The sequence below is a fragment of the Acomys russatus genome, chromosome 1 (genome assembly GCF_903995435.1).
Source record: "Acomys russatus chromosome 1, mAcoRus1.1, whole genome shotgun sequence".
Lineage (NCBI taxonomy): Eukaryota > Metazoa > Chordata > Mammalia > Rodentia > Muridae > Acomys > Acomys russatus.
This window is the reverse complement of record NC_067137.1, coordinates 124,161,795-124,185,815: the sequence shown is the minus strand read 5'-3', so window position 1 is coordinate 124,185,815 and position 24,021 is coordinate 124,161,795. Positions and strand designations below refer to the sequence as shown.

The 24,021-nt window shown below is 42.2% G+C and overlaps 1 protein-coding gene across 1 annotated transcript in view; it reads left to right on the top strand.

Annotated features, from left to right (window-relative positions):
• Abcb5 (ATP binding cassette subfamily B member 5) overlaps positions 1 to 24,021 on the top strand; it is a 162,873-nt gene that overhangs the window by 74,504 nt on the left and 64,348 nt on the right. Inside the window, exons 3-9 of the mRNA XM_051153951.1 lie at positions 366 to 423; positions 4,019 to 4,169; positions 12,284 to 12,338; positions 17,876 to 18,067; positions 18,153 to 18,324; positions 21,888 to 22,012; positions 22,126 to 22,303. Coding sequence (XP_051009908.1) covers positions 366 to 423; positions 4,019 to 4,169; positions 12,284 to 12,338; positions 17,876 to 18,067; positions 18,153 to 18,324; positions 21,888 to 22,012; positions 22,126 to 22,303 — 931 coding nt within the window. The remainder of the gene's footprint in view (positions 1 to 365; positions 424 to 4,018; positions 4,170 to 12,283; positions 12,339 to 17,875; positions 18,068 to 18,152; positions 18,325 to 21,887; positions 22,013 to 22,125; positions 22,304 to 24,021) is intronic.

Sequence of the window (24,021 nt, the reverse complement as noted above, 5' to 3'; positions counted from 1 at the left end):
GTTCAACAGGCACAAGGAATCAGTATTGCAATAAAAAGAGTTCAGTGGACGGTGTGAAGGATGCATTCGGTGCCCTCGTCACGTAAAATGGTTAAAAGGTGGCACTTTGCTATGTATATTTTAACTCAGTTTAAACATTTTCACTCCTGTTGCAGTCAGCCACAGCCACAGCCAACTTCCTCTCTCAGTGACTTTTCTTCAAAAAGTTTGTACGTCCTCTCATTTTTACCTCTTTTTGAAATTTAATAACTTGTATAAATTTGATGCCCAAAGGTAATACTTCAGACTTTGGAAAAATGTTAGTTGGAAAATTTTACAAATTATATTCACATCATGCCTTTTCTCTTTTCACATTTATTTTTCAGACCTCTGCAAGAAGAACTGCCTAAAGCAGGAAATCCAGCTGTTGGACCTATTGAGATAGTAAGTAAAACCACGACACATGTGTGCGCGTGCGTTAGGGACTTTGGGAAATAGACAAGAGCACATGTGGTAGTCACATTCTCATCCTCTATGTGTGAAAAAAAATGGGAAAATGGAAAGGGAGTCATCATAGTGACTGTCACAGGTGGTGTTCTATTCCTGTGGAGAGACACCATGACCAAGGCAACTCTTATAAAGGAAAGCATTTAGCTGGGGGCTTGCTCACAGTTTCAGTGGGTCAGTACATCCTCTTCATGACAGGGATCACGGCAGCAGGGATCGTAGTGGCAGGCAGGTGCGGTGCTGGAGAAGCACGTGAGAATTATATCGGGATCCACAGGCAGAAAGAGGTAGAGACACTGGGCCTGGTGTGGGCTTTTGAAACCTCAAAGCCCACCCTCAGTGACACACTTCCCCCAACAGGGCCACACCTGCTAATCCTTCCAGTCCTTTCGAGCAATTCTGTTCCCTGGTGACTAAGCATTCAAATATATGAGTCCACGGGAGTCATTATTCAAACCACCACAGGGACCTTCCAAAATGGCAAAATAAAAACCATCTCAAAGCTCCACAATAAAAGATAAGAAAAACCATGTAGTCTCTTCACAATGACATCATCTTTCCAGCAGCATAAGGTTCTGGATGTGATGGCATAAATGCTACCAGAGAGAGCTCAGCAACATGGACAGTTATATATGACCTTTGCTGATTTGTTTACATTTTGAAAAATTCATAGATAGATATAGATATACAGTAATGTATGTTGTTAGTATAAAAATATTTTTTTCAAGTAGCCTCTTTAATTTTTTTCTTCTTTGAGAATTTGATACAAGCATAACAGTGAATTTTAATCCAATCTACCAATCCCCTCTCCAACTGTCTTCCTATACCGCCCACCACTGTTGCCTCCTGCCATCATGTGCCCTTTTATAAAAACCCACTGTGTAGAGGAATTTTAATCCAGCAACATGGCTACTCTGCCAAGGGATCACACCCAAAGACTTAGGTCGGTGTGATTCAACTAGAATACAGATACACCTTTAATCCCTCTGGTTGTTGGGTTTCTGTATTTATTACTATCTACTTTTTAAAAAGAAGTTTCTCTAACTAGAGTCGAGAAGTAGATATATATATATATATATAGAGAGAGAGAGAGAGAGAGAGAGAGAGAGAGAACTTGGGGACAGTTTAATATTATATCTATTGAGCAGAAGTAAGTACTCCCGTACAGTCTGCAACCAACCAAGCCATTGGATTTTGTCCAGTTGACTATACCGTGCATGAATTACATCTTTCAGAACAGGCCTTAAGTCCAATCGGAAAGTAGCTAGTTATATCCATGATGTTTGTGCCACTTCGGCACCATCAGACATATCTTTCCCAGACAGTTGTTATTGTAGCTCACAAAGTTTACAGTTGGGTAAGACTGTCAATTACTTTTATCTCCCAGAATAGAATAGAAACCTTGTAACACTATGAAAGGGAGCTGGAAGTGAGGAAGCTTTCAATGGAGCAAAAAGCATTGAGTGAGGTGTGGCGGGGGGGGGGGGGGGGGGGGGGTGCGGTGATGTGATAGGGTTCGGGTAGAGGAAGAAACAGTAGAAAAGGATAACTAACACTAAAGACTTTTAAAAACACCATATGGACATCTACTACTGTAGAAGCTTACATATGTGCATATACATGCATATACATACATAATATATATGTACATATGTATAAAATAGTCTACATGAAGTTATCCTACATTAGGGGGACAGTGCCTCCCTGGTATGGCTCAACTATCAAATAAAAAGCCTAGTGTCTGGAAATTTGTGCCTCTTCACGTGTTATTGGGCCTTGAAGGGCCCCACAAACCTCCCCAAATGTAAAAAACATTGGCACTGCTCTTGGTTTCCCTCCAACTTGATGCTAAAATCCTATTTCTGAAGTCCACATAATTGAGTTAGTGGACATGGAGAAGACAAACTGCTACAAGGAATGTTTAAAGAAGTATTATGTAAAGCTTGTATACCAGAAAACATGTCGGCACGCCTACTTGGAATTGTGTTCCAAGACCACTGTCCTGCGCATCTTCTTAGACATCTCCTCCCCAATGTGAACGTCTTCACTTAGTTGTCGGTAACATAGCAGCTTCCTGTCGATGTGATAAACATTACCGAAAACAACTTGGAGAGGAAAGGGTTTATTTCAATCTACATGTTATAGCCCACCATCAAGGAAAGCAACGCAAGAGCTCAAGGCAGAAGCTTCAAACAGCAAGGGAAGAGAAGGAATGTTGCTTATTAGTTTGTTCTCAGACTCACTTCAGCTGGTTTATGTAGCAGCCCAGGCCCTTCTACCGGGTCCTCCTACCTCAATTAGCAATTCAGTTTCCCCTTCCCAGGTGTTTCAAGTTAACAAGCAAAATTGTCTCTCACAAGAAAACATAGGAGACAACATCTGACTGTTTCAAAAGTTAAAAACCTAAAAAGTATCAGAGTGTGCATAAGTTTATCAGCAAGACAACACAGCCCTGAACACACGCGTGTGGACAACACTAATAGATTTAGTAATGTTTGGGTATGGGTGCATGTGCCTGCATGCATGCATGTGTGAGCGTGTGGGTGTAACAGTGATAATTATAGAAGATAGTATGAATCAAGAGAGACCTGGGTGGCATGAGAGGACTAGGAGAGTAGAGAGAAAGGAGTGAGAATTATGTAAATAAAATGTATCCATACACGAAATTCTCAAGTGTTTTAATCTAAAACACAAGACAGCACACTATGCTGGTGAAAGGCAGGGAAGAAGACACTCATTCATCACATGGAGTGCTGAAAAATGCTTTGGCAGTTATTTCATAACTACTGCTTAGCTGTTGCCATGAATGAACAAAAAATACAGTTTGTATATACAAAATATGTTCTGTGCCTGTCTGGTGGTATTCACATCTAATGCGTATGTTTTAATCCTCCTCTCTCAGCAGAATGAAATACATGACATAACTGTCATTCATGGTTTGGTTTTGGGTTGGTATTATGGAGGAATTGATACAAGACGTAGTATTTAATGTTTGGCTTTCAGGCATTCCATGTTACTATAAACATCCCTGTAAATCATTATTGGCCCTTGCTTACAAGATAGTCATTGTTTGAGGGCAAATTAAGTGTAAGGAACTTTAAATAAAAATCAAAAATACAATTCATCACATGTTACCATCTGGATGTTTACAGTTTGTGATGCCAGTGCAACAATGCTGATGAATGAAAATGTGATTGGCTTTTCATCAAGACCTTTAAAATAATTCATTCCAAACGGAAGCTTCAGAGCCATGCCCACAAGGGGTCTGATGTATATTTTCACATAGTTTGTCTTATTTGGACTGATTTGTTTTTCAGCACCTCCTCAAACTCTGCTGTGCATCTTTAAGAAATAAGACTGGGTACTCGTTTGTTTGCATTCCACTGTATAGATAAAGGCATGCTCATGGTTTTACAATTGATTCAACCTCATAATGTGTTGGTTGAGTAACATTTGCTTCATGGGAAAAGCTATAGATTAGCAGTTTTGCTTATGTCTTACAACAGTAACATTTCACACTTTGTTTTCTCAGTTCCGCTTTGCTGATACCCTGGACATCATCCTCATGACTCTGGGAATAGTGGCATCCATGGTAAATGGAGCCACTGTTCCCTTAATGTCCCTGGTTTTAGGAGAAATAAGTGATCGTTTTATTAGTGGATGCCTAGTCCAAACCAACAGAAGTAAGTGCAAGATCTTGCTGTATTACTGGAGACTCAAACACATTAAATAAAGTCACCAGACATTGTGCTAATAGACTATTATAAAACAGTGTTAGTATAATATGTACTTGTCTACATTACTTGGTACTAAATAACCAAAGTCAATGTTAGAACTCTTCAGAAAAATCACCAATAAGATGTGTCTGCGTGGACATATAAGGGTGGTGGAGAGAGAGAGAAAGGGAAAGGAAGAGATGGAGGAGAGGGGGCAAGAGTAGATAAGGGCAGGAAAGGAGAAAGGGGGAAAGAAAGGGGAGGTGGACAAGAGGAGACGGAGGGGAAAGGGGAGGGACCAGGGGAGGAACTGTTTCCAGGACTATAGAGTCTATCAGTAAACAGCCAGTGTCAACACAGCTCCTGTTCAAGGGCCATTCGCTGATGGCGAATAAGAACCATCTGAGAGCAGCTGCGGCTCAGCTTGTCTCCAAAAGTTTTAGTACTTTTAATAGTTCAATAGTTGTGCATGTATCAGGGTTTAATCAAAAGCATGGGCCATTTGCGTCACTCATCTATACGTATAACGAAAACTTTTGGTTCACTAGCTTCTTAGAAGTCTTAACCTGGATGTGGACACATGTGGTATCATCAGTCATAATTCAGTAAGGAGGCAGCAAAGAGCATGCAGAAAAGTACATTATTAATTCAAGCACTGCAATAACAGCAGAGGAGAGGAGAGACCCAGAAAAGAACCAGCAAACATGTTTTCATGCCGTTCATGTTGGTGGGCATCCGCCATGCATCCCTCACGACAATGTCCTTCAGGGCAATGTCCTTTAAAGTAGCATTTGCTTTAGTGTACAGTTCCAATGGTCCTCCTGTACAAGGAGGTATTAAAGATCCCACGTGGTTCAGTGAATATCTTAAATACAGTAACTCCCCAACGTTACACAGGTATTCCAAATTCCACATAAGTATCTGTATAAGGTATTTATTGCAGCAGAGACAAATGCCTCATTGAAACCTGCACCATCTCTTAGACACTTGGCTAGATTTTGCAGTGTGCTTCCCTCTGTGCCCTGTCAGACTTTAAATATAGCATACCTTCTTATTTTCCACTCTCTGGCTAATATTTCAAGCATCTTCCTCTTATCTGAATGGAACTAATCCGTTGCTTCCATTTCTGTGCCTTTGCAAGTGATGGTTTCCTCTCTGAACAGTTGTGAGCTTTTTTGTAACTTTTATGGCATAAGCAAAACTAAATACATGAGTAAAATTAAAGGTATTCTTTATAAGGGCTGGAAAAGTGGTTTAGCAAGTAAGAGCACTCAAGATGTTAACGTGAGAAGCATCCATATGAAAGGCAGGATGTGAACATATATACCATAAGCCCAGCGCTGCCAGAGCAGAAACAGGGGCATTGCCACTAGCTTAGCTTCTTCAGTGAGAGTCATGTCTTAAAAAAAATTCATAGAATGACACCTGACATGTTTCATGTAGGCAGGCACATGTACCTACATATGTGTGAATACATCAAACACACACACACACACACACCACAAAATGTGTGTGCAAAAAAATGAAAATGAAAACTCAGTTCAAATTGACTTCACCAACCTGCATCAGACAATTTGGGGAAAGGTTTCTAGGCAGCAGTCAGTCTCTTTCCAGGTTTCCAGGCAACAATCCAATGCCAGATGCCCCGTAACACTTAATGCATGTTTAATTAGAGACACCTTTACAAGGTCTGTATGACCACGAGTGTGGGTTCTCTGTCTAAAGATAAAGGTCTAGGGAGGGAAAGTCTGGGATAAACATTCTGGGGGGCTTGGGAGTGGTCTGACTCTATAGAAAAAGGTGGCTAAGGTCAGCCATCACAGATAGCAAAATGATCACCAGGTCATTAACAATATCCATTCCCAGCTTTCTGGGTAGGAAAGCAGACATTTTATTTTCTCCATAGAGGCCCCTATGTGTTTAGCATTCCTGGTTTCCCAGTAATCTGTGGGCAAAAAGGCTTTTTTTTTTTTTTTTTTTTTTTTTTTTTTTGCCTCCAACACAAAAACATTTTTATTTTGGTGATATAAGCTAAATAACTATTGTGTATATTGATCCATCAATTCACTGAATAGATATTTACTGATTGTCAACTCTGTGTCAGAGAAGGGATGACAAACCCAGCAGCCAAGGCATTCTTCTTAGGAATATTCATTTTGTTTGAAGTATTCTATAATTGATTGTCTTACCTTCTGTCTTGTCTTGAATGAGAACGGCCCCCATAGGCTTATGAACCTGAATCCTTGGTTCCCTTTTGGAACTCTTTGAGAAAGATTGGGAGGTGTGGTCTTGTTGGAGGAAGTGGGAGGTGGCCTTTGAGGTTTGTAAAGCCCATGACATTCCTAATTAGTCTCTCTCCCTCCCTCCCTCCCTCTCTCTCTCCCTCCCTCCCTCCCTCTCTCTCTCCCTCCTTCCCTCCCTCTCTCTCTCCCTCCTTCCCTCCATTCCTCCTTTCCTTCCTCCTTCTCCTTTGCCTCCTTCCTCTTTCCTTCCACCACCTCTCTTCCTGCCTTGCCTTGTGCTTGTGGACCAGAGGTGAGCTCTAAGCTACTGCTCTGTCACCATGCCTGTTTGCCTGCTGCCATATTCCCCAACATGGTGGTCATAGACTCTATCCCTCCGGAACCCTGAACCTCAAACTAAATGTTTTCTTCTACAAGTTGCCTTAGGAATGGTGACAGCAATAGAAGTAAATAAGATGCTTGCTGTGGCTCTCCCTGCCCTCCCCCCCTCACCCTGCCTGCCCAGGGATCATGGACATTGGTCCCCAAGGACAAAGGTAGCAGAGGTGGGGGGCAGGGACTCAGATGGCTGTGAGCAGAACAGACTGACCTCTGGGATCAGATGCAGAGAGACCGATCAATCTTATTGGGGGTGAAGGAGGTTCTATAGCACTTTGGGTTGGGGTGGGTGAATGTTCATTGGCTGAAAAGCTAAGGTAATAAGAAGCCTCGTATACATGGGGAGGCGGTTCAGGAATCCCAGGTGCTTGCTGAACAGGTTCTACTGGGAGAGAGTTGGGCCTGTAATTTCCCTAAGGACTATGTACCATTCCTAGGTAGAGAATGTGGAGATTTGGGACTCCCCAGGGAGAAAAGAAGGAAGCGTTGCAGACAAAGGGGGTCTGCCATTTTGCGCTGATCTCAGGGCTTTCCAGTAATGTCAGACTCCAGCCTTAGTAGCAGGGTTTCCCAACAACTACCTTTAGACAGGAACAGGTCATTCACGTGTAATAGACACTGCTGTGGTGATTTTATCAAGTGAGGTATGCTGGCATTTTACCAGTGTAGCAAAATACTTGACACAGGCGAGGTGTTGGCATTCATGCTCAGATAAAAAGGTATCCTAGGACTCAGGAGTCTAGGAACCACACAACTCCGAGGTTAGACAGAGTCTCAATAGGATATCCTGAGACATGGGAGCGCAAGAACCGCACAGCTCAGCAGAGGCATTGCAGCCCTGAGGGAGGGTTTCCCTGGATAAGCTTGAGTGCTGCAGCGTTACGTCCACTTTCACACCCTTCTTCTTCAGTATTGCAGCCCCTGATATGTGGGGGGGGGGGCGTCCCCAGCTGAGCTGAGGCGCTCAGGAGCCTCGCCCCTGTAATGATTAAAAATAAGATGCCAGGCAACAGATATGATATGGAAGTGTTTATTATGTGAGCATGGGGGGGGAAAGAAGGGGGAGCATCCCAGGGAGAGTGAGAGAGAGGGGGGGGAATAAGAGAAAAAAATCAGATGATATGGTGAAGGGGAAGGAAAAGCTTTGCCCTGGAAAGTTTAGGGTAGAGGGCAGGGTATGTCAGCCATGTTCTGCAGCAGATAGGGACCAAGGAATGCTGGGAGAACCTGGAGCTCTTTGTCCCTGGTCTGGAGCACACCATTCCAGCCTTTTGTAAATGGATAAGGGATGGCAGAATCAATGTCTTTGACTTCTTCCTGCTGACAGTGGAGAGGTGACCCGGGGTTAAAGGGCTGAAATGTTGGGCAGGTCCCAGAAGAGCAGGCTGTTGGATTCGTTGTCCAGGGTCTGAGAACAGCTGCAGCTAGGAGGGGCAACGCAGGTCCAGCTGACACGATCTGTGAGGTTGGACTGGAGCACCTGAGGGTAGCTGCTTTGGTGATGGCCTGGATGTAAGAAATCTGACAGGAATTCTGGAACATATATATGAGACGAAGACAAAATTAGTAGGTTAGAGAGAAAATTCCCTTCAGGTATACATTTGAAACTTCTGGGAGAATGAGCAGAGATGGAAGTTTTGGAACAAAGAAGAGAAATGTAGGGAACTTCTTTCATTTTACTTTAGGTGTATATTTGAAACTTTTGGGAGAGCAAGGAAGAGATGTTGGGAGCAGTTTTGCCCAGTGGTGAGCATATCACAATCCAGGGTTGATGTCACCTGTCGTTGTGCCCAAATCTTCTGAGCCCTTGGAAAACTATTGTCATGGTCTGGGAATCTGTGTTTTCTTATAGTAAACTTACACATGTTAAATGCCATGTTCAGCATATCTCTGACAAGGCTGAGGACCACTAGTATATTTGAGTTAAACAATCTTTGTCTGTATCTAGTTATCTGCTGGAAACTATATTTTGTAAACATGAAATAGAATGTTATGATCTTATTATATGCTTGACTTTGAAAATATAATTAGTCACATTGGTTCTTAGCATGACTAAAAATGCATTCTTGAATATACTAAAGGACTTGATCATGTATAAGATCTTAATAATTAAAGACTAGGAGTTTAGGTTTTACCCCTGTTAAGTTGGAGCCTTAAAAAACATAAACATAGTCCATAAAAAGAGAGCAGAACAGTTTTTTATATGTTTTAGTTTATAAAAAATCCATAGATTATAAAAGTTTAAAGCTATATTATAGATTAATTAGAACAAGGCTAAATATATTCATAAGGTAGTGACTTTTAGGCTTTGAGAATGAATGTTAGGAATTACAATCAAGTGGCAGGTAGGCAATGACATCACAGGTTGCTAGGCAGACTGGGGCGGTACCCTAACAACCCAATTCTTCCATTCATTGTTTCTTTGCTTCTTCCAATGAGAGAGTCACACCAGGCAGCAAATCTCATAAAAGATTTATTGGGAGGGACAAATCCAGGGTTGGGAGAAGGCAGTAGGGAATTGAACAATAGGCAAAGCTTATATAGGATTTCTTAGTGGAGGAGCTTTCCAGGGTGAGGTTTGGTGGGATTTCAATTAAAGCCATTAGAAAATGACCTTTAGGGCCTTTAGGGGACTCTGAGGGGCAGGGCCTGGCTGCTGGGGCTCCTCACGCAGGGGCCTGGTGCCTTCCCTGCCTTGAGGGTTTACAGAGAATACAAAGTTTCCAAAGGGAGTCCACAGCAGGAGAGGCTTTCCCTGCTCCTTCAGCCAGAGTGAATGGCCAACACAAATGAGATGACTCAGTGTCAAGGTTCTTGCTGTTGCATCTGGTGACCTAGGTTTGATCTTCAAGACTCGTGTGGTAGAAGGAAAGAATTCCTGCAAACTGTATTCTGACCTACACACAGACACACACACACACACACACACACACACACAACAAACAAACATGACGTAAACAAGTCCAAAGGAAGAAAGCTTTATTTTGGTTACAGGTTTGGCCGGTCGTGGGAGAGTTCACTCCTGTGGGTTTGTGGTAAAGCAAAACATCATCAGGAATGAGTGAGGCAGAGTATGAGCAAAGCAAAAATGCATGTCTGGTGGGAGACAAGAGGCAAAGAGATCAGAGAACAAGACTGAGCTGGTGGCCGCCTCTTCCATCTGGTTTTGTTCCACACTGGCCCCTATTGTATGGCACTCAGGACGAGGCTTCTCTTTCGGCTGTTGTACCTTAGGGCAGCTGTCCCTGAAAACGCCCTCACAGGCTCACACAGAGTGTGCTTGACTAAAGTTGGCCCCCATCGCTCACCCCAGCTGAGACGACAATCATGATTAATCACCACTATGGTAAACATAAGAGCAATCTGTACTTAGATAAGTTTTTTCTATTATTGTTATATTATAACATGTCGTTAAAGAGACATTTGGGGGCTGGGAAGGTGGCTCAGTGGTTGAGATCACCTGCTGTTTTTTGCAGAGGATCTGAGTTCAGTTCCCAGCATATCCCAGTCCCAGATCTGATGCCCTCCTCTGATCTCTGTGGGCGCCTGACATGCAAGTGGCACATTTATATACATGCAGGCTAGACGCTTATACACATAAAATAAATCTTTAAACATTTTCTCTCAACGTTTTAACAATAGTTTTGCCAATTACTGGTGTTAATTTTCAGGAGGATAATGTAGAGGAATGTTAATTTGGAACATGGCAGTTCTGGTAAGAGATCACATCCAAAGATCTAGGTCTATGTGATCTGGCTGGAATTTAGGCAAACTTTTAATCCAGGAGACAGAGGCAAACAGATCTGAGTTCAAGGCCAGCCTGGCATAGAGCAAGTATCAGGTAAAGAAAAGCTTAGATCCAGGTGTGGTGGTACATGCCTTTAATCCCAAACAAACGTAAAGTTACTTTGTAGAAGGAAGCAGCCATGTTTGAAAGTGTTGTCTGATTGAGTGGCAGAAAAGGTGATGAGTCAGAACTATCTGACATAATAGGATACGCCCGACTATGATCAGAAGAGAGGAAAGGGAAGCTACGTCAGAGGCAGCTTTTCAGAGAGACGAGGCAGTTTTTACCAGGACAGCAGTAGAGAGATGGGCTGCAGAGAAAGAACCCAGGTGAAAATGGAATGAGCCAGGAGATGAGAAGCCAGAAGATTAGAGCAAATTGCTAAATTAGTTTGAGGCCAAGCAGAGCAATTCTGGGCCAAGAAAGAAGCCAGATGAAATAAGTCAGTTGGGAGAAGAGTTTGAGCCAGAGCAGCAGAGTTGAAGCAGCCAGCCCAGAGCTCAGAAAGAACAAGTGAGGGTGAGAGCTTATTCAGCAGCGAGTCTCAGAGGCTGAAAACATTCTAGGCCTTGGTTAGATTGCACGGAGGCTAGAAGCTTCCAGGACTCGACCTAGGTTAGCAGGAGCAGTCTCCCAGACAACAATTGAGCCAAGAGAATAATTTCCCACAAACAAAGTAAAAATAATAACTATCACTGATTAGCGGTTCTCTTTTCTGCAAACATTGAATATTTGCCTAGACCACGTCTACTGATATAATCTCAAAATTGAGATTACACTATTTCTACGTCGGTGTGGGCACGATTTTTAGAAGCAGTATTAATTAATTTTTGTACCTGAGTTAAATCTCACTTAATGTCTCTATTAAGATTTACTATCTGCACTCCATCTGAATCAATTTTAATTTTTGAAATTTAATAGTTAAAATTATGTATCACCATTCTATAAATTCACATATAAATAAATTCACAAATATTATTATAAGAAATATAAGAGATGAAGAACATTGAAGTCTGTAGTTGTTTGCAAATGTTTATTATAAAAGCTTATGAAAAAAAATTTGAGTACTGACTATCATTCTGTGTTGCTGGCTAAGTCGAGCCTTTGGGTGCTGTTAATCACAGATATATAGCAGAAGGCACACAGAAAATTTCGCATCAAAGCCTCATACCAGAGAGTGTTTGAAACTGTTTCATTATCAGTCCTCTATTTGTGTCCACTTTTTGCCGTGACAACTTTTAGAAATTTCCACATATACTTGCATTTCTTAAGATTTCTAAATAACTCTCTGGGGCATGTTGAATTTGCTTCTAAAATGCGTGATCTTAAGCAGAAAATGGGATGCGTTGCTGTAGCTCTGCTGGCTGTCAGCTGGTTGTTGAAGTTATTCTAGAGAATTCTTTCCAGGTGTGAGCCATGAGGTCAATTGCCTCTCAGCTTTCACTTTTGGAAAATATATCTTGAGAAAATAAAGAGTCCTTACAAGTTACCCTTTTAAAAAACATAGGCAGAAAGGGGTCATGAACATGAGGCATTGGTTCCATTTTCTATAAAAGCAAGCGAACAAACAAAATTGTGTACTTAGTTTGGAGAGATACTTAAGAAACACTATGGCTGATTATTAATTGATTTGCTTTATAATATTAAAAAAAAAAAACAAACCTTTTTTACAGCAAACTATCAGAACTGTTCTCAGTCTCAGGAGCAGCTACATGAAGACATCGCTATGTAAGTCCACATGAACTAAATTCCCACTTCCTCGTGTGCTGCTCTATGCAACACTTGTAAGAAAAACCGAAAACCTCAGTCATTCATATCACACACGTAAGCAAGTAACGTAAACATGCGCTTCCCTTTCACCCCATACACTGCATAACTAGTGCATAATTCCCATCTGTCTAAGGGGCGTGAGCATGGCGCTTGCCCTGACGTGCAGATGTGAGGACCTGCCTTCAGATTCCCAGCACCCTGCTAGAGCCCTCAGCACTGGGGAGAGGGAGATGGACGGGATGGGTCCCTGGGGCTCACTAGCAAGCCGACCTAGTCAAATCAGCAAACGCTTGGTTAGCAAAAGACCCTGTCTCAAAAGATAAAATGGAGAACAATTGGGAGAAACTAGTGTTGACCTTTGGCCTATGTATGTGAATGCCCACATGTGTGTGAACATATACACAAATATTTTACACATACAAAAGACTGGAAAATAAAATGCATTTTTTAATTTTAATAAAAAGAAGTCATAGTCTCTGATTGCATTTGACAAAAATTGTCACCAACAGAAAAGCTGTGTCTGTGTTTTCATGCCAGTTTTGTTCCTCTTAGAAAATAAAGGATATTTTTTTCTTTTCTAAAAAATATTTTTCCAAGCATCATGGAAAAATGCTATTTAAATTAAATTTAAATTTGAAAAGCTGTAATAATGATAGAATTACCAGAAGAGCTTGGCATGTGTAAGACCTTAGGTTTGACCCTCAGCATCAGGAAAAGGAAAAAAGGAAGGAGTTAAAAAGGGAAGAGAGAAGAAACATCAATTAAATAAATATGTTGAAGCAAATAATTTGGCAGTTTCGGCTGATGTCCTCCCTGGTTTGTTGTTGTTGTTTTGGTTTTTGGTTTTTGGTTTTTTGTTGTTGTTGTTTTGTTTTGTTTTGACTTCTTTTTTATTTAATTAATTTATTCAGATTACAAATCAATTGTTATCCCATCCCTTGTATCCTCCTGTTCCTCCCTCCCTCCCTCTTTCACCCTGTTCCCCTCCCCTAGGTCTAAGACCAAGGGGACCTCCTCCCCCACTGTATGGTCATAGGCTATCAAGTCTCATCTTGGCAGCCTGCTTATTCTTTCTCTGAGCGCCACCAGGCCTCCTCACCGAGGGGAGGTCATCAAATATGGGCACCAGAGTTCATGTCAGAGTCAGTCCCCACTCTCCACATAACTGTGGAGAATGTCCTGTGTCCTGTAGCTTATTTCTTAACCCAGCTACCACACAAATAACTGAGACTCTTTTATAATACAAGGCTCAACCACAACACTCTGAGCAGCTCAAGTCTGTCCTTAACCCTCTATGCTCTTCTGTCTCACTCCCAGCAAGCATCCCAGCGACTTGAGCTTTCTAGCTTTCCTCGGCCCCTGCTCCTTCCTCCTGATCTTCCTTGGACCTCCACCTGTGGCTGAATCCCCTGGCTGAGCACCCTACCTCTTCTTCCAACTCCTCCTTCCCTGGATGGCAGGAAGTCCAGCCTTATTCTCTCCCCTGCTTTACTGGCATATCCAGAGGACAATTGGGGAGCAGGGCTTACATACCACTCAGACAGTGAATTCTCAGAACAAAGCTTGCAACTGGACACAGGGGGTACAGAAATCAGCATTTAAACTACACAATAACCTTATGCTTACAAAGTCCCAAAACAATTTCCTTTTTTTTTTTTTTTTTTTTTTTTTTTTTTTTTTTTTTTATTATTATCTTGGCTATTCTGAGTCCTGTACACTCCTGAATATATTTTAGGGTGTCTTTGTCAGTTTTTTTAAAGGAAGCTGTTAGGATTTTTGTTTATTTTTGACACAGGGTCCCTCTGACTAAGTATCCCTAACCAGAGTAGACATTGCTGTGTGCACCAGACTAGTTTGAACTTATAAAAGTCCACCTGCCTATGCCTCCTGATGGCATTACAGACATTTATGGCTATTCCATTAGACACCACTTTAGCATAATGTTTGGACGTGGTCATAAATAGCAAAGACACCAACAGAAACACAAAAATAAGGCCACTAGAAAGACAGGGTTTTTGTTCAGAGATCCGAACTAAGGTGGCAGAGCAGCCTTCTCAAACCTCGACTGAGGCTGTTGCATCAGACGAATCAATGACTTCACTTTGGAGCTGAAAACTACACAGATGTATAACTAAGTCCTCAGTGAGTGCTGGTCTTATTTTATCCTTTAGTTTCGCCAAGTGCTTAGCTCCTCCGACTCCCAACACTTCTCTGCTTCTTTGCACGCTCTTTCTCTTGAGGTCAAACACTGGCTATCTGCACAGTCTTTGTCCCTGAGCCCTCTTTTCTTGATCTGCATTTTAATATTTTTGTCCCCCACAGTGGTTTTGCTCAGCCTGTTTGTTGGATTTTCTGCCTGTGAGCTATGGCTTTCAAAGTCACATCTTCAGCCTAGTGCCTTCGCTAGCCCTACAGTCTTCAGATTCCCATGTCATCACATTTAATATGTCCAAACCAAAATGATAATGTTTGAAAATCTGTCCCATTCTCAGTCTCTCACGCCTGTGAACGGCACACTACTGATGCCATTGGTCAACCAAAAGTCAGGAAGTCATCCTTGGTTCTCCCTTGCTTTCATTTTTTTATACCCTGCTCTATTGGCAACTTTGTTAAGAATGGTATATAAACAAAGAATTTCTTTATTATTAAAACACAAAATGCAAAAGAAATACAAAGCACTGAGAAGTCAAAATGCCCATGTCATAGTAAAGGGATCCCCAGGGTCGCACAGCTGCTTTAGGATGAGCGGTATAGACTCCCACCTAAGGAGGGCTTCTCCATGGATGTCAGGGGCCATCTGGGAGGGCAGATTCTCCCTCCATTGTAAGGGATCACGGGAGGCACTGAGCTCAACGGCGGGTGTGCAGGCTGGCAATCAAGAAGCAGGGCATATTTCTCAAAGTGTATGGGATTTAATAGAAACAGAATGGGGTGGGGTTGTTTTTCTTTACAGGCTTCTGGTTGTTTTTATGGCAAAAAAAAAAAAAAAAAAAGTCTATATGTCTGAATGTCTCATTGGCCTGACAATTTGTATTTACAAAATGTATCCAGACTCTGTGCACTTTTAAATATTCTTTTTGTGTTTATTGTTTGTTGTGTGTGTGACTGTCTCTCTCTCTCTCTCTCTCTCTCTCTCTCTCTCTCTCTCTCTCTCTCTCTCTCTTGTGTGTGTGTGTGTGTGTGTGTGTGTGTGTGTGTGTGATGTGTATGTATGTATGCATGCACATGTGTCACTATGAACATGTGTAGATCAAAGGACATCTTGTGGTAATGAGTTCTCTCCTTCTATAATGTGAGTTCCAGTGATCAGGTTTAGTAGCAAGCATCTTTAACATTCCTCTACATTTTTATAGTTTGGGTGACACAGTTCTCATGCAAGTCCTTGTCCTTTTCCCATGCCTCATTGCAGCAGCTTCCTGATTCTATTGCTATAACTTCCACCATTCTCCACGAGGAGCCCAGAGTGATCTTTGTAGTTGACCACGTAGGGCCATCCTATGCAGGGTTGTTCTGATGATCCTTCATTTCCCTTGGAATAAAACAAAAAGAGTACACAGTTTCTAAAGGTCTGGCTTATGCCGCATTCCCCTGCCTTATCAAAACATTTTCTGGGACCAAATATCTTTCTCCTTTCTTGATCTGTTCATCCAAGGAAGAACCTTCTCTCTCCCTAGAATCCCTTCATGACATGTATGTGTGTCTACACATTTATTTACTTGCTGTATATACGTGCTAGAAACATTGTTTATATTTATACATACTTACATTTATTCATGTGGCAGGTTGGGATCACTCACTTGCAATGCTGGGGGTGGAGGGAGGGGCACGGGGGTCAGAGATGAGCTCACGGCAATTGGTTTTCTCCTTCTACCATTTGGGTCCAACGGATCAGACTCAGGTTGTCAGCTGGGCCTTTCCTCACTGATTCACCTTCCAGCTTCTTGATTTTTAATAATTAACTCTGTTTCATATTTTAGTTCCCAGCTACAATATTAACTCATCAAAGAAACTTTCCTTAAGCACTTATTATCTGTATTTGCTCTTTCAACCTCTAGAGAAATTTTAATCCAGCAATGTAGCTACCCTAGCAAGAAATCACAGCCGAAGACCTAGGTCTGTGTGATACTGCTGGCATACAGACATGTCCTTAGTACACACCTTTAATCCCTCTGACTGGAATCTAATACACACCTTTAATCCCAAACAATCCCCCTCTAATTGAGGGGCAGACAAAGAGATGAATCAAAGAGAGATTTCACATAATGAGTCAGAGATAGTATTTCTCCATCTCTCACAAGAACAAGCAGGAAAGGGAAACTGCTTAAAAGCAGTGCAGAGAGTTCATGGAGACAGTAGAGTAGAGTTCAGTTCATGCTGTCAGTACAGGATAGTTTGGTGCAGCTGAGTGCAGTTCACTTTGTGGAGTTCAGAGGCAGAGAAATTCAGTGAGAAGCCAAGAGTAGCCAAATGGAATCAGTCAACTTGGAGAGGAGTTTTGAGCCAGAACAGCTGAGTTGAGCCAGCCAACAAAAGTTCAGAAAGAGCTAGAAAGGGTGGGCTTATTCAGCTGTAAGTCTTGAAGGCTGAAACATTCTAGGCCTAGGTTAGTAGACACAGGCTGGAAGCTAAAGCCTTCATGGTCCAGGCTTGTGGATTAGATTGTAGGCAAGATAGAAGCTTTCAGGCCTAGGCCTAGGGATATTTACATAGAAACGCTCTGGGCTCGGCTCAAGCCATGTATTAGTAAAGTTTGGGTACCCCTCTCATCTCATTTCCCAGTCAGAGGAAATAAAAACTATATAGAACCTATGCTTGTCCACCAAGTGTTCTGTGGCCTATCCTCTGTTTGATCCCTTCAAGTATGTCTGAAATCCTTTCTCTTGTCTTGTGTCTTGTCTGTCTTCCCATCAGGGTATGTCTTTAGACCTCACATAGTGCATTCCCGAACGTGGTTATTAACAGCCCTGTTTCTTACCCAGCCTCCTAATTAGGTGTTAAACTGCTTTCAACTCTTCTGCATTACTATGAGTACTAAAATGACCACAGAGTCTAACCTTTGTACATATTAACTTAATGTAAATTTCTTACATCGAATTGTAGAATATGTGATTATTTCCTGTCAGTTTTTTATGAATAGCAGCATTTTCTTTCCCCTCCTATTTTCTAGCACCTATCGTAATTACCTCAGTGTAACTTTTCCACCTGAAAGTATTATACACACTGAAAGAAAATAGAGTAAACATATTTTAAAGTACTAATTTCTACTAAAAATGCCAAAGATATGCTCTAGATAACTTAAAGAGAAACAGAACACTATTCAATATTTGTTCATTGTTATGGATGATTTTCAATTATTTTCTGTGTTCCAAAATAAATTTTACCAAATATTAGATTCTTTTCTATACTGAGTAGTTTTGTCGTTTACAGTTTTGTTTTGTTTGTCTTATTATGGGGAAAGCTGTGATTCCTCCTAACTCTGAGTCATCTTCCCTCAGGTTGACCCTGTGTTATGTTGGGATAGGGGCAGCTGCCCTCGTTTTTGGCTACATACAGATTTCCTTCTGGGTCATAACTGCAGCCCGGCAAACCTCAAGAATTCGGAAACAGTTTTTTCATTCAATTTTGGCACAAGACATCAGCTGGTTTGACGGCAGTGACGTCTGTGAACTCAACGCCCTCATGACTGGGTAAGGGAAGGAGAGGGTAATGTGTGGACTAGGTGTTACGGTGAGATGTGTTTGTAACCCAACTGCAGGAACATCTGTCTTGCAGTGACATCAACAAAGTCTGCGATGGTATTGGAGACAAGATCGCTCTGCTGTTTCAGAACATTTCTGGGTTTTCTATTGGCCTGGTGATGAGCTTGATAAAAAGCTGGAAACTGTCCCTGGTGGTGCTGTCCGTCTCTCCTTTCATAATGGCTTCATCAGCGGCGTGCTCCAGGGTAAGCCAGCCAGGCCAACAAGCACAGTGTCATACCAAAAGCGGTGCTTCTGTTAATTCCAGATGCCCCAAAGCTGAGAGAGATCACCAACCTCTGATCTTTTAATCAATAATCCACTTTATCAGGCTGGGCATGGTGGCAGCGCATGACTTTAATCCCAGCACTCAGAAAGCAGAGGCAGGTGGAACTCTATGAGTTCAAGGCCAACCTGATCTACAAAGTGAGTCCAGCACAGCCAGGGTTGTTACACAATGAAACCCTGTCTGAAAAAGCAAACCAAACAAAAAAATTGTACTTATGTCTTCAAATTATATGTATTATATATGATTTTTTTCATTAATATCTTACTAACAGGAAAAAAAGTCTAACACACTTCAAAAGATAGCACAGAGCAAGGATGGTGGCCTTACACAGTGGACATTTAGTTGTTGCTGAGAGAGCCCTGTATGTTCTAAATCCCCCCAATGAATGCATTATAGTTCATTGTACTGGGTAGAACTAAAGGGGAAAAATCCACAAGTAACGCACTTAAAATGCTGCCTGATAGCAGTCTCTTCCAGGTTACATTTTACATGCCTTTAAATGGTTTAGAATGTATGTTAACACATTTCAGCTTTTTAAGCAAATTTGTATTTGTATTCTCAATTGCATTCTGAGAAATATTCTAGTTCACATACCAGAAGAAAGTAATCTTATTTATAATGGCTTTAAACTGTGTGTGTGTGTGTGTGTGTGTGTGTGTGTGTATGTGTGTGTGTGTGTAGCCCGAGTATCCCTAATATCTCTTAAAATCGTATCTTCGCAGCTGCCCAGTGGTGTGCCCATCACATCACAGGCTCTGTGCTTTTAATTTTTAAATATTCATTTTTCAAAAGTCAAATCCATAAATTTTCCTGGCTCGCCTGCTATCAGTATGCAAGTTTATTCAAAAGTTTCTAGCAATAAAATATTCTGTAGTTTCTTAAAAGGAAGCTTAGGTATTTACACAATGGATCTTTTTAAAGTTTTCTATCAGCATATGTTAATTATGCATAACGATGAATGTCATTCACACATGTATAAAGTGTAGTTTGCCATATTTGTCCCCATCACCTTTCCTGTTGCACCCTCACTTTCACTCCCTCCCCCTGGGACCCTTCTCCTTTCATGTCTTCACTCATATGACTCAGTGTGTTTCAGTAGGATTGTTCACAGGAGTGTGAGTAAGTGGTTACTTAGAGGAACATGGTCAATGTAGTATTCTGCTGAAGAACATTAGACAGCAGGTCTGTGATATTCTGGCTTCCGGTGTTGACTTTGTAATCCTCATCTTTACCTCAAGCTTGCATGAAATGAGGATCACTTGACATGAAAAAAATACCTAGCCTGTGTTCTAGGAGCAGAGTCTTATCCTCTCATGAGAGAAGCGGACAGACGTTGTAAAGGAACACAGAGGGCATCTGAGTGTCGCCACTGCGCTAACCGAAGAGAAAGCAAGTGAGAGCCAAAGCTTCCCCCAATTGAGTAGGGACATTAGGGTGGGTGACCTCCTTCAATTTAGTTCAGTTAGGCAAGTATTTGCTGAATATTCAATGTGTGCAAGGCTTATCAAACCGTGGTAATCTCAGTAGATCTCTCCAGTGATCTACTGTAGAGATAATTGTCTTTGTTACATAAACTCAGAAGATGATTAGTTGTTGTGGCTCGTTTTGTATCAAGTTGACACAAGCTACAGTCATCAGGGAAGAAGGAGCATCAGCTGAGAAAACGTTGCATTAGATCCAGCTTTAAAGCATCTTTTAAGTTAGTGACCAACGAGTGGGTCCTGCCCACTCTGTGGCTGGTGCCGCCCTTGTGTTCATTGTCCTGGGTTCTACAAGAAAGCTGGCCGAGCAAGCCAAGAGGAGCAAGCCAGTAACTAACAACACTCCTCCATGGCCTCTTTGTGGGCTTCTGCCTCCAGATTCCGGCTCTGTGTGAGTTCCTGCCTGCACTGCATTTGTCGCCCCCAAGTTACTTTTGGTCATGGCGTTTCACCACATCAATAGTGCTAATACTGCTGTTCTACTTACGCCGTCCGGTGCCTTTACCAGCCACGCAAGCTTCCTCCACACCAAAGCATGGGGTGTACTTTGGCAGTTTGCAAACAGGTACTAGGCGATATCAAACTGCCAGCTTGGGACTGGTATTGCTGTTCCCTTTTGTCGAACTGTTTTACTAATTAAAACCACAAAGGATTGACAAATGGCTCATAATAGAGGGAGTGGTACCTGCTATTTTAGGCTTTTCAGAAATCAGATAATTGCACCTATTGTCATCAATAGTCTCACCTCCTAGCGCTGAGACATAAAGCATTTGCTGAGCATACTCCAGCATACGTGACTTGTAATAGTTTCAAGACCATTCCCCAAACAAATGAGAGACCAAGTTCCTCTTCCTGCCACAGTCCTGTGACCCACACACCCTGGAATCTTTCTTTGTGCATAATAACAAATCAATTCGAATCCGGCTCAGTAATTTTCAGTGCCAATGAGACAAATAATTACTAAGGTCCTTTGCCAAGTCAGATGTCCCCCATTGTAGCAATAGCACTACTTACATCAGAAAAAAAGTTTTTAAAAATATGGAAAGGAAACAACGCAGCCTTAGTACTAGAAGAAAAAGTCAGACAAGGGTTTAGACGCTGGGTAACGAGAAGCTACTGCGGATTCAATCAGTGCTGTGTACGTTGTCACTGCCTCGGATTCTCTATGCTTAAAGCCCTACTTCCTGTCCTGTGCTGTGAAAAACTACTCTAACACGGGCAACTTAGGAGAGGAAGGGTTCGCTTCAGCTCATAGTTTCAGGGTTCAGCCCATCACAGCAGAGACGTCCCGGCAGCAGTGGAAGGCACAGGAAGAACAATGTGCGCATGCTCAGCTCTCTCCTCTCCAACGCAATTCAGCGTCACCTGCCAAGGGGATCGTTCCACCTGTAATGCGTTGGTCTCCCCACCTCCACCTGTAATGCGTTGGTCTCCCCACTTCCACCTGTAATGCGTTGGTCTCCCCACTTCACCTGTAATGCGTTGGCCTCCCCACCTCCACCTGTAATGCGTTGGTCTCCCCACTTCACCTGTAACGCATTGGTCTCCCCACCTCAACTAATAGAATCAAGATAATGCTTGACAAATATGCTCACAGGCCAGGCTGAACTGATTTTTTTTACATTTAAATTTATTTTCAGCTTTGTGGTACTATGGCACCAATAACAAGACAGAGTGAAGGCTTTTGGTTTGGGGGTTTTGTTGTTGTTGTTGTTGTTGTTGTTGTTGTTGTTGTTGTTCATAGTTTGTGCTAGTCCACCGTGACAAGAAGGGTAGATGAAGGGTGTGGCCTGACCTCCTTACCTCCAAGGACCAGGAAGTAGAGAAAAGGACTAAAGCCAGAAGTGGGTTAGAAGCCTATGTCCAACAGCTAGACCCCACTTCTAAAGGTCCCATAGACTCCCCAAAAGTAATACAACCAGTTGAGCCCCTGGGGAACATTTCACACTCAAACCATAGCAGATTCATTATTTGCCATCATCAGCCATGTTTATTACAGATGGTCATCTCATTGACCAGTAAGGAACTGGATGCCTATTCCAAAGCCGGGGCTGTAGCTGAGGAAGTCTTGTCAGCAATCAGAACAGTCACCGCCTTTGGAAACCAAGAGAAAGAAATTCAAAGGTCTGTCCTTTTCATTATGACAAAAAAAAAAAAAAAAAAAAAAAAAAAAAAAAAAAAGAAGCTTGGTTTTCTCCAAAGGGTTTGATTTATCCAAACTTGTTTGGCTTTTTAAGGTATACACAGAATCTGAAAGACGCAAAGGACGCTGGTATAAAGAAGGCAGTAGCTTCAAAGCTGTCTCTTGGAGCTGTCTACTTCTTTATGAACGGAGCCTATGGACTGGCTTTTTGGTACGGAACCTCCTTGATTTTCAGTGGAGAGCCTGGTTATACCGTTGGGACTATTCTTGCTGTAAGTTTTGTTTGAAAATAAAGACAGTAGACTTAGATCATCTTTTATGGCCTAGAGTTTAGTTTTTTTAAAAAATTTTTCATTTCAAATGAGGATGACTCTTCAAATATTTTTAAATAAATATTTGTTACCATCTCATGACTTGCATGTACTTTTAAATTCCAATATATTTATATAGTTATAATTTAACAATATTTATTCATCCAATATGTTTTGTGTCCTCATTGTGCTAACCATTGTGCTTTCAGAAGTATCGCAATTGAATTCCTCACTGATAAACATAGTTTTCTTAATACAGGACTGAAAACGGTCAGTCTGGAGTGAGGCTTCCCTCTCGGGCTTCCTGGGATTAGACCGAAGTCCACAGAGACATAGCTAACTGAAAGTACCACAGTAGTTTGGATCTATCTGTTGTTCCTCTATCCTTTCCAGCATTTAGCGGTGTTTAAAACAAAATACGTGAGGCTGGAGACTGATAGGTATAAGTAACAAAGCTAATGGTGATACATATAAATAAATGCAGGTTTATTGGGAGCAGTGGGGGAGGGTAAGGGAGAGAGAGAAAGGCAGGCGTGCAAGTGAGAGAGGGGAGGGAGGAGGGAGGAGGGAGGGGAGGAGCCAAAATGTCTAGCTTACACAGTGAAGAGCTTCTGGGAGCGGAGTAACCCCACTCCTGGGCTGGAGGGTCCAGGGCAGAGGGCAGGGTACATCAGGCAAGCCCAACATCAGGTGGGGATCTAACAGAGATGTGGCTCAGTGTTTAAGAGTGTGCTCTGCTTTTGCAGAAGACGCAAGTTCGGGTCCAGCACTCATGTTGGACGGGGATGGTTCACAGCTGTCTTTATCAGCAGCTCCAACTCCAGGGGATCCCATGCCATCTGGGCTCCTCTGACATCTGCACTGGTGTCCAAAAACATCCACACAGAGGCACCTACACATAAACGAAAGAAAGAAAGAAAGCGAGCCTTCACTCAGCCCCTTCCAACCTTGCAGTCAAGAGTCTCTTAAACTGCTACCGCTCTGGATGAAATTGCAACTCACCCAGTTTCTACAACGAACACATCAGTTCAGGGTTTAAAAGATCTGTCGTGCTGAGCGGAAGGATCAGCGCTAACGCTCCCGTTTTTGCTTTGTCTTTCCGTCTTATGTAGATGTCTCTTCTTTCAATTAAGTTAATCTTCTAAATTTGAGGTTTTCATAATTAAGGCTTTAAGTTGTTCCCCCATCATAGGAAGAATTTGCAGATAATTTTTGCTCCTTTGGTTCCCACGTCTGCATGACGTTTTTCCTTACTTGACTTTTTTCTGTAGAGGCATTTGTTTAAATATGGACAGCTGTCCAGTGACAGAAACAGTTTTTATTTTTATTATTTTTTATCTTTTTGGTTTTTTGAGTCATGGTTTCTCTGTATAGCTTTGGTTGTCCTAGACTCACTTTGTAGACCAGGCTAGCCTTGAACTCACAGTGATCTGCCTGCCTTTGCCTCCCGAGTGCTGGGATTTAAAGACGTGCGGCACCACACGCGTGCACCGGTTTTTAAAACAGGGATGGGAACAGTGTAACGTCTCTGAGCTACCACTTCAATCGTTCTCTTTCTAAAACCCAGCGCCGGCCATAGTGGAGGGGCAGAGCACATAGAAGTAACACTCAGCTCGCTTGTGGGCAGCTTCCGGTGAGTCAGCGCGGTTCAGGCAGCTCAAATTTTGTTGCAGCTGCGA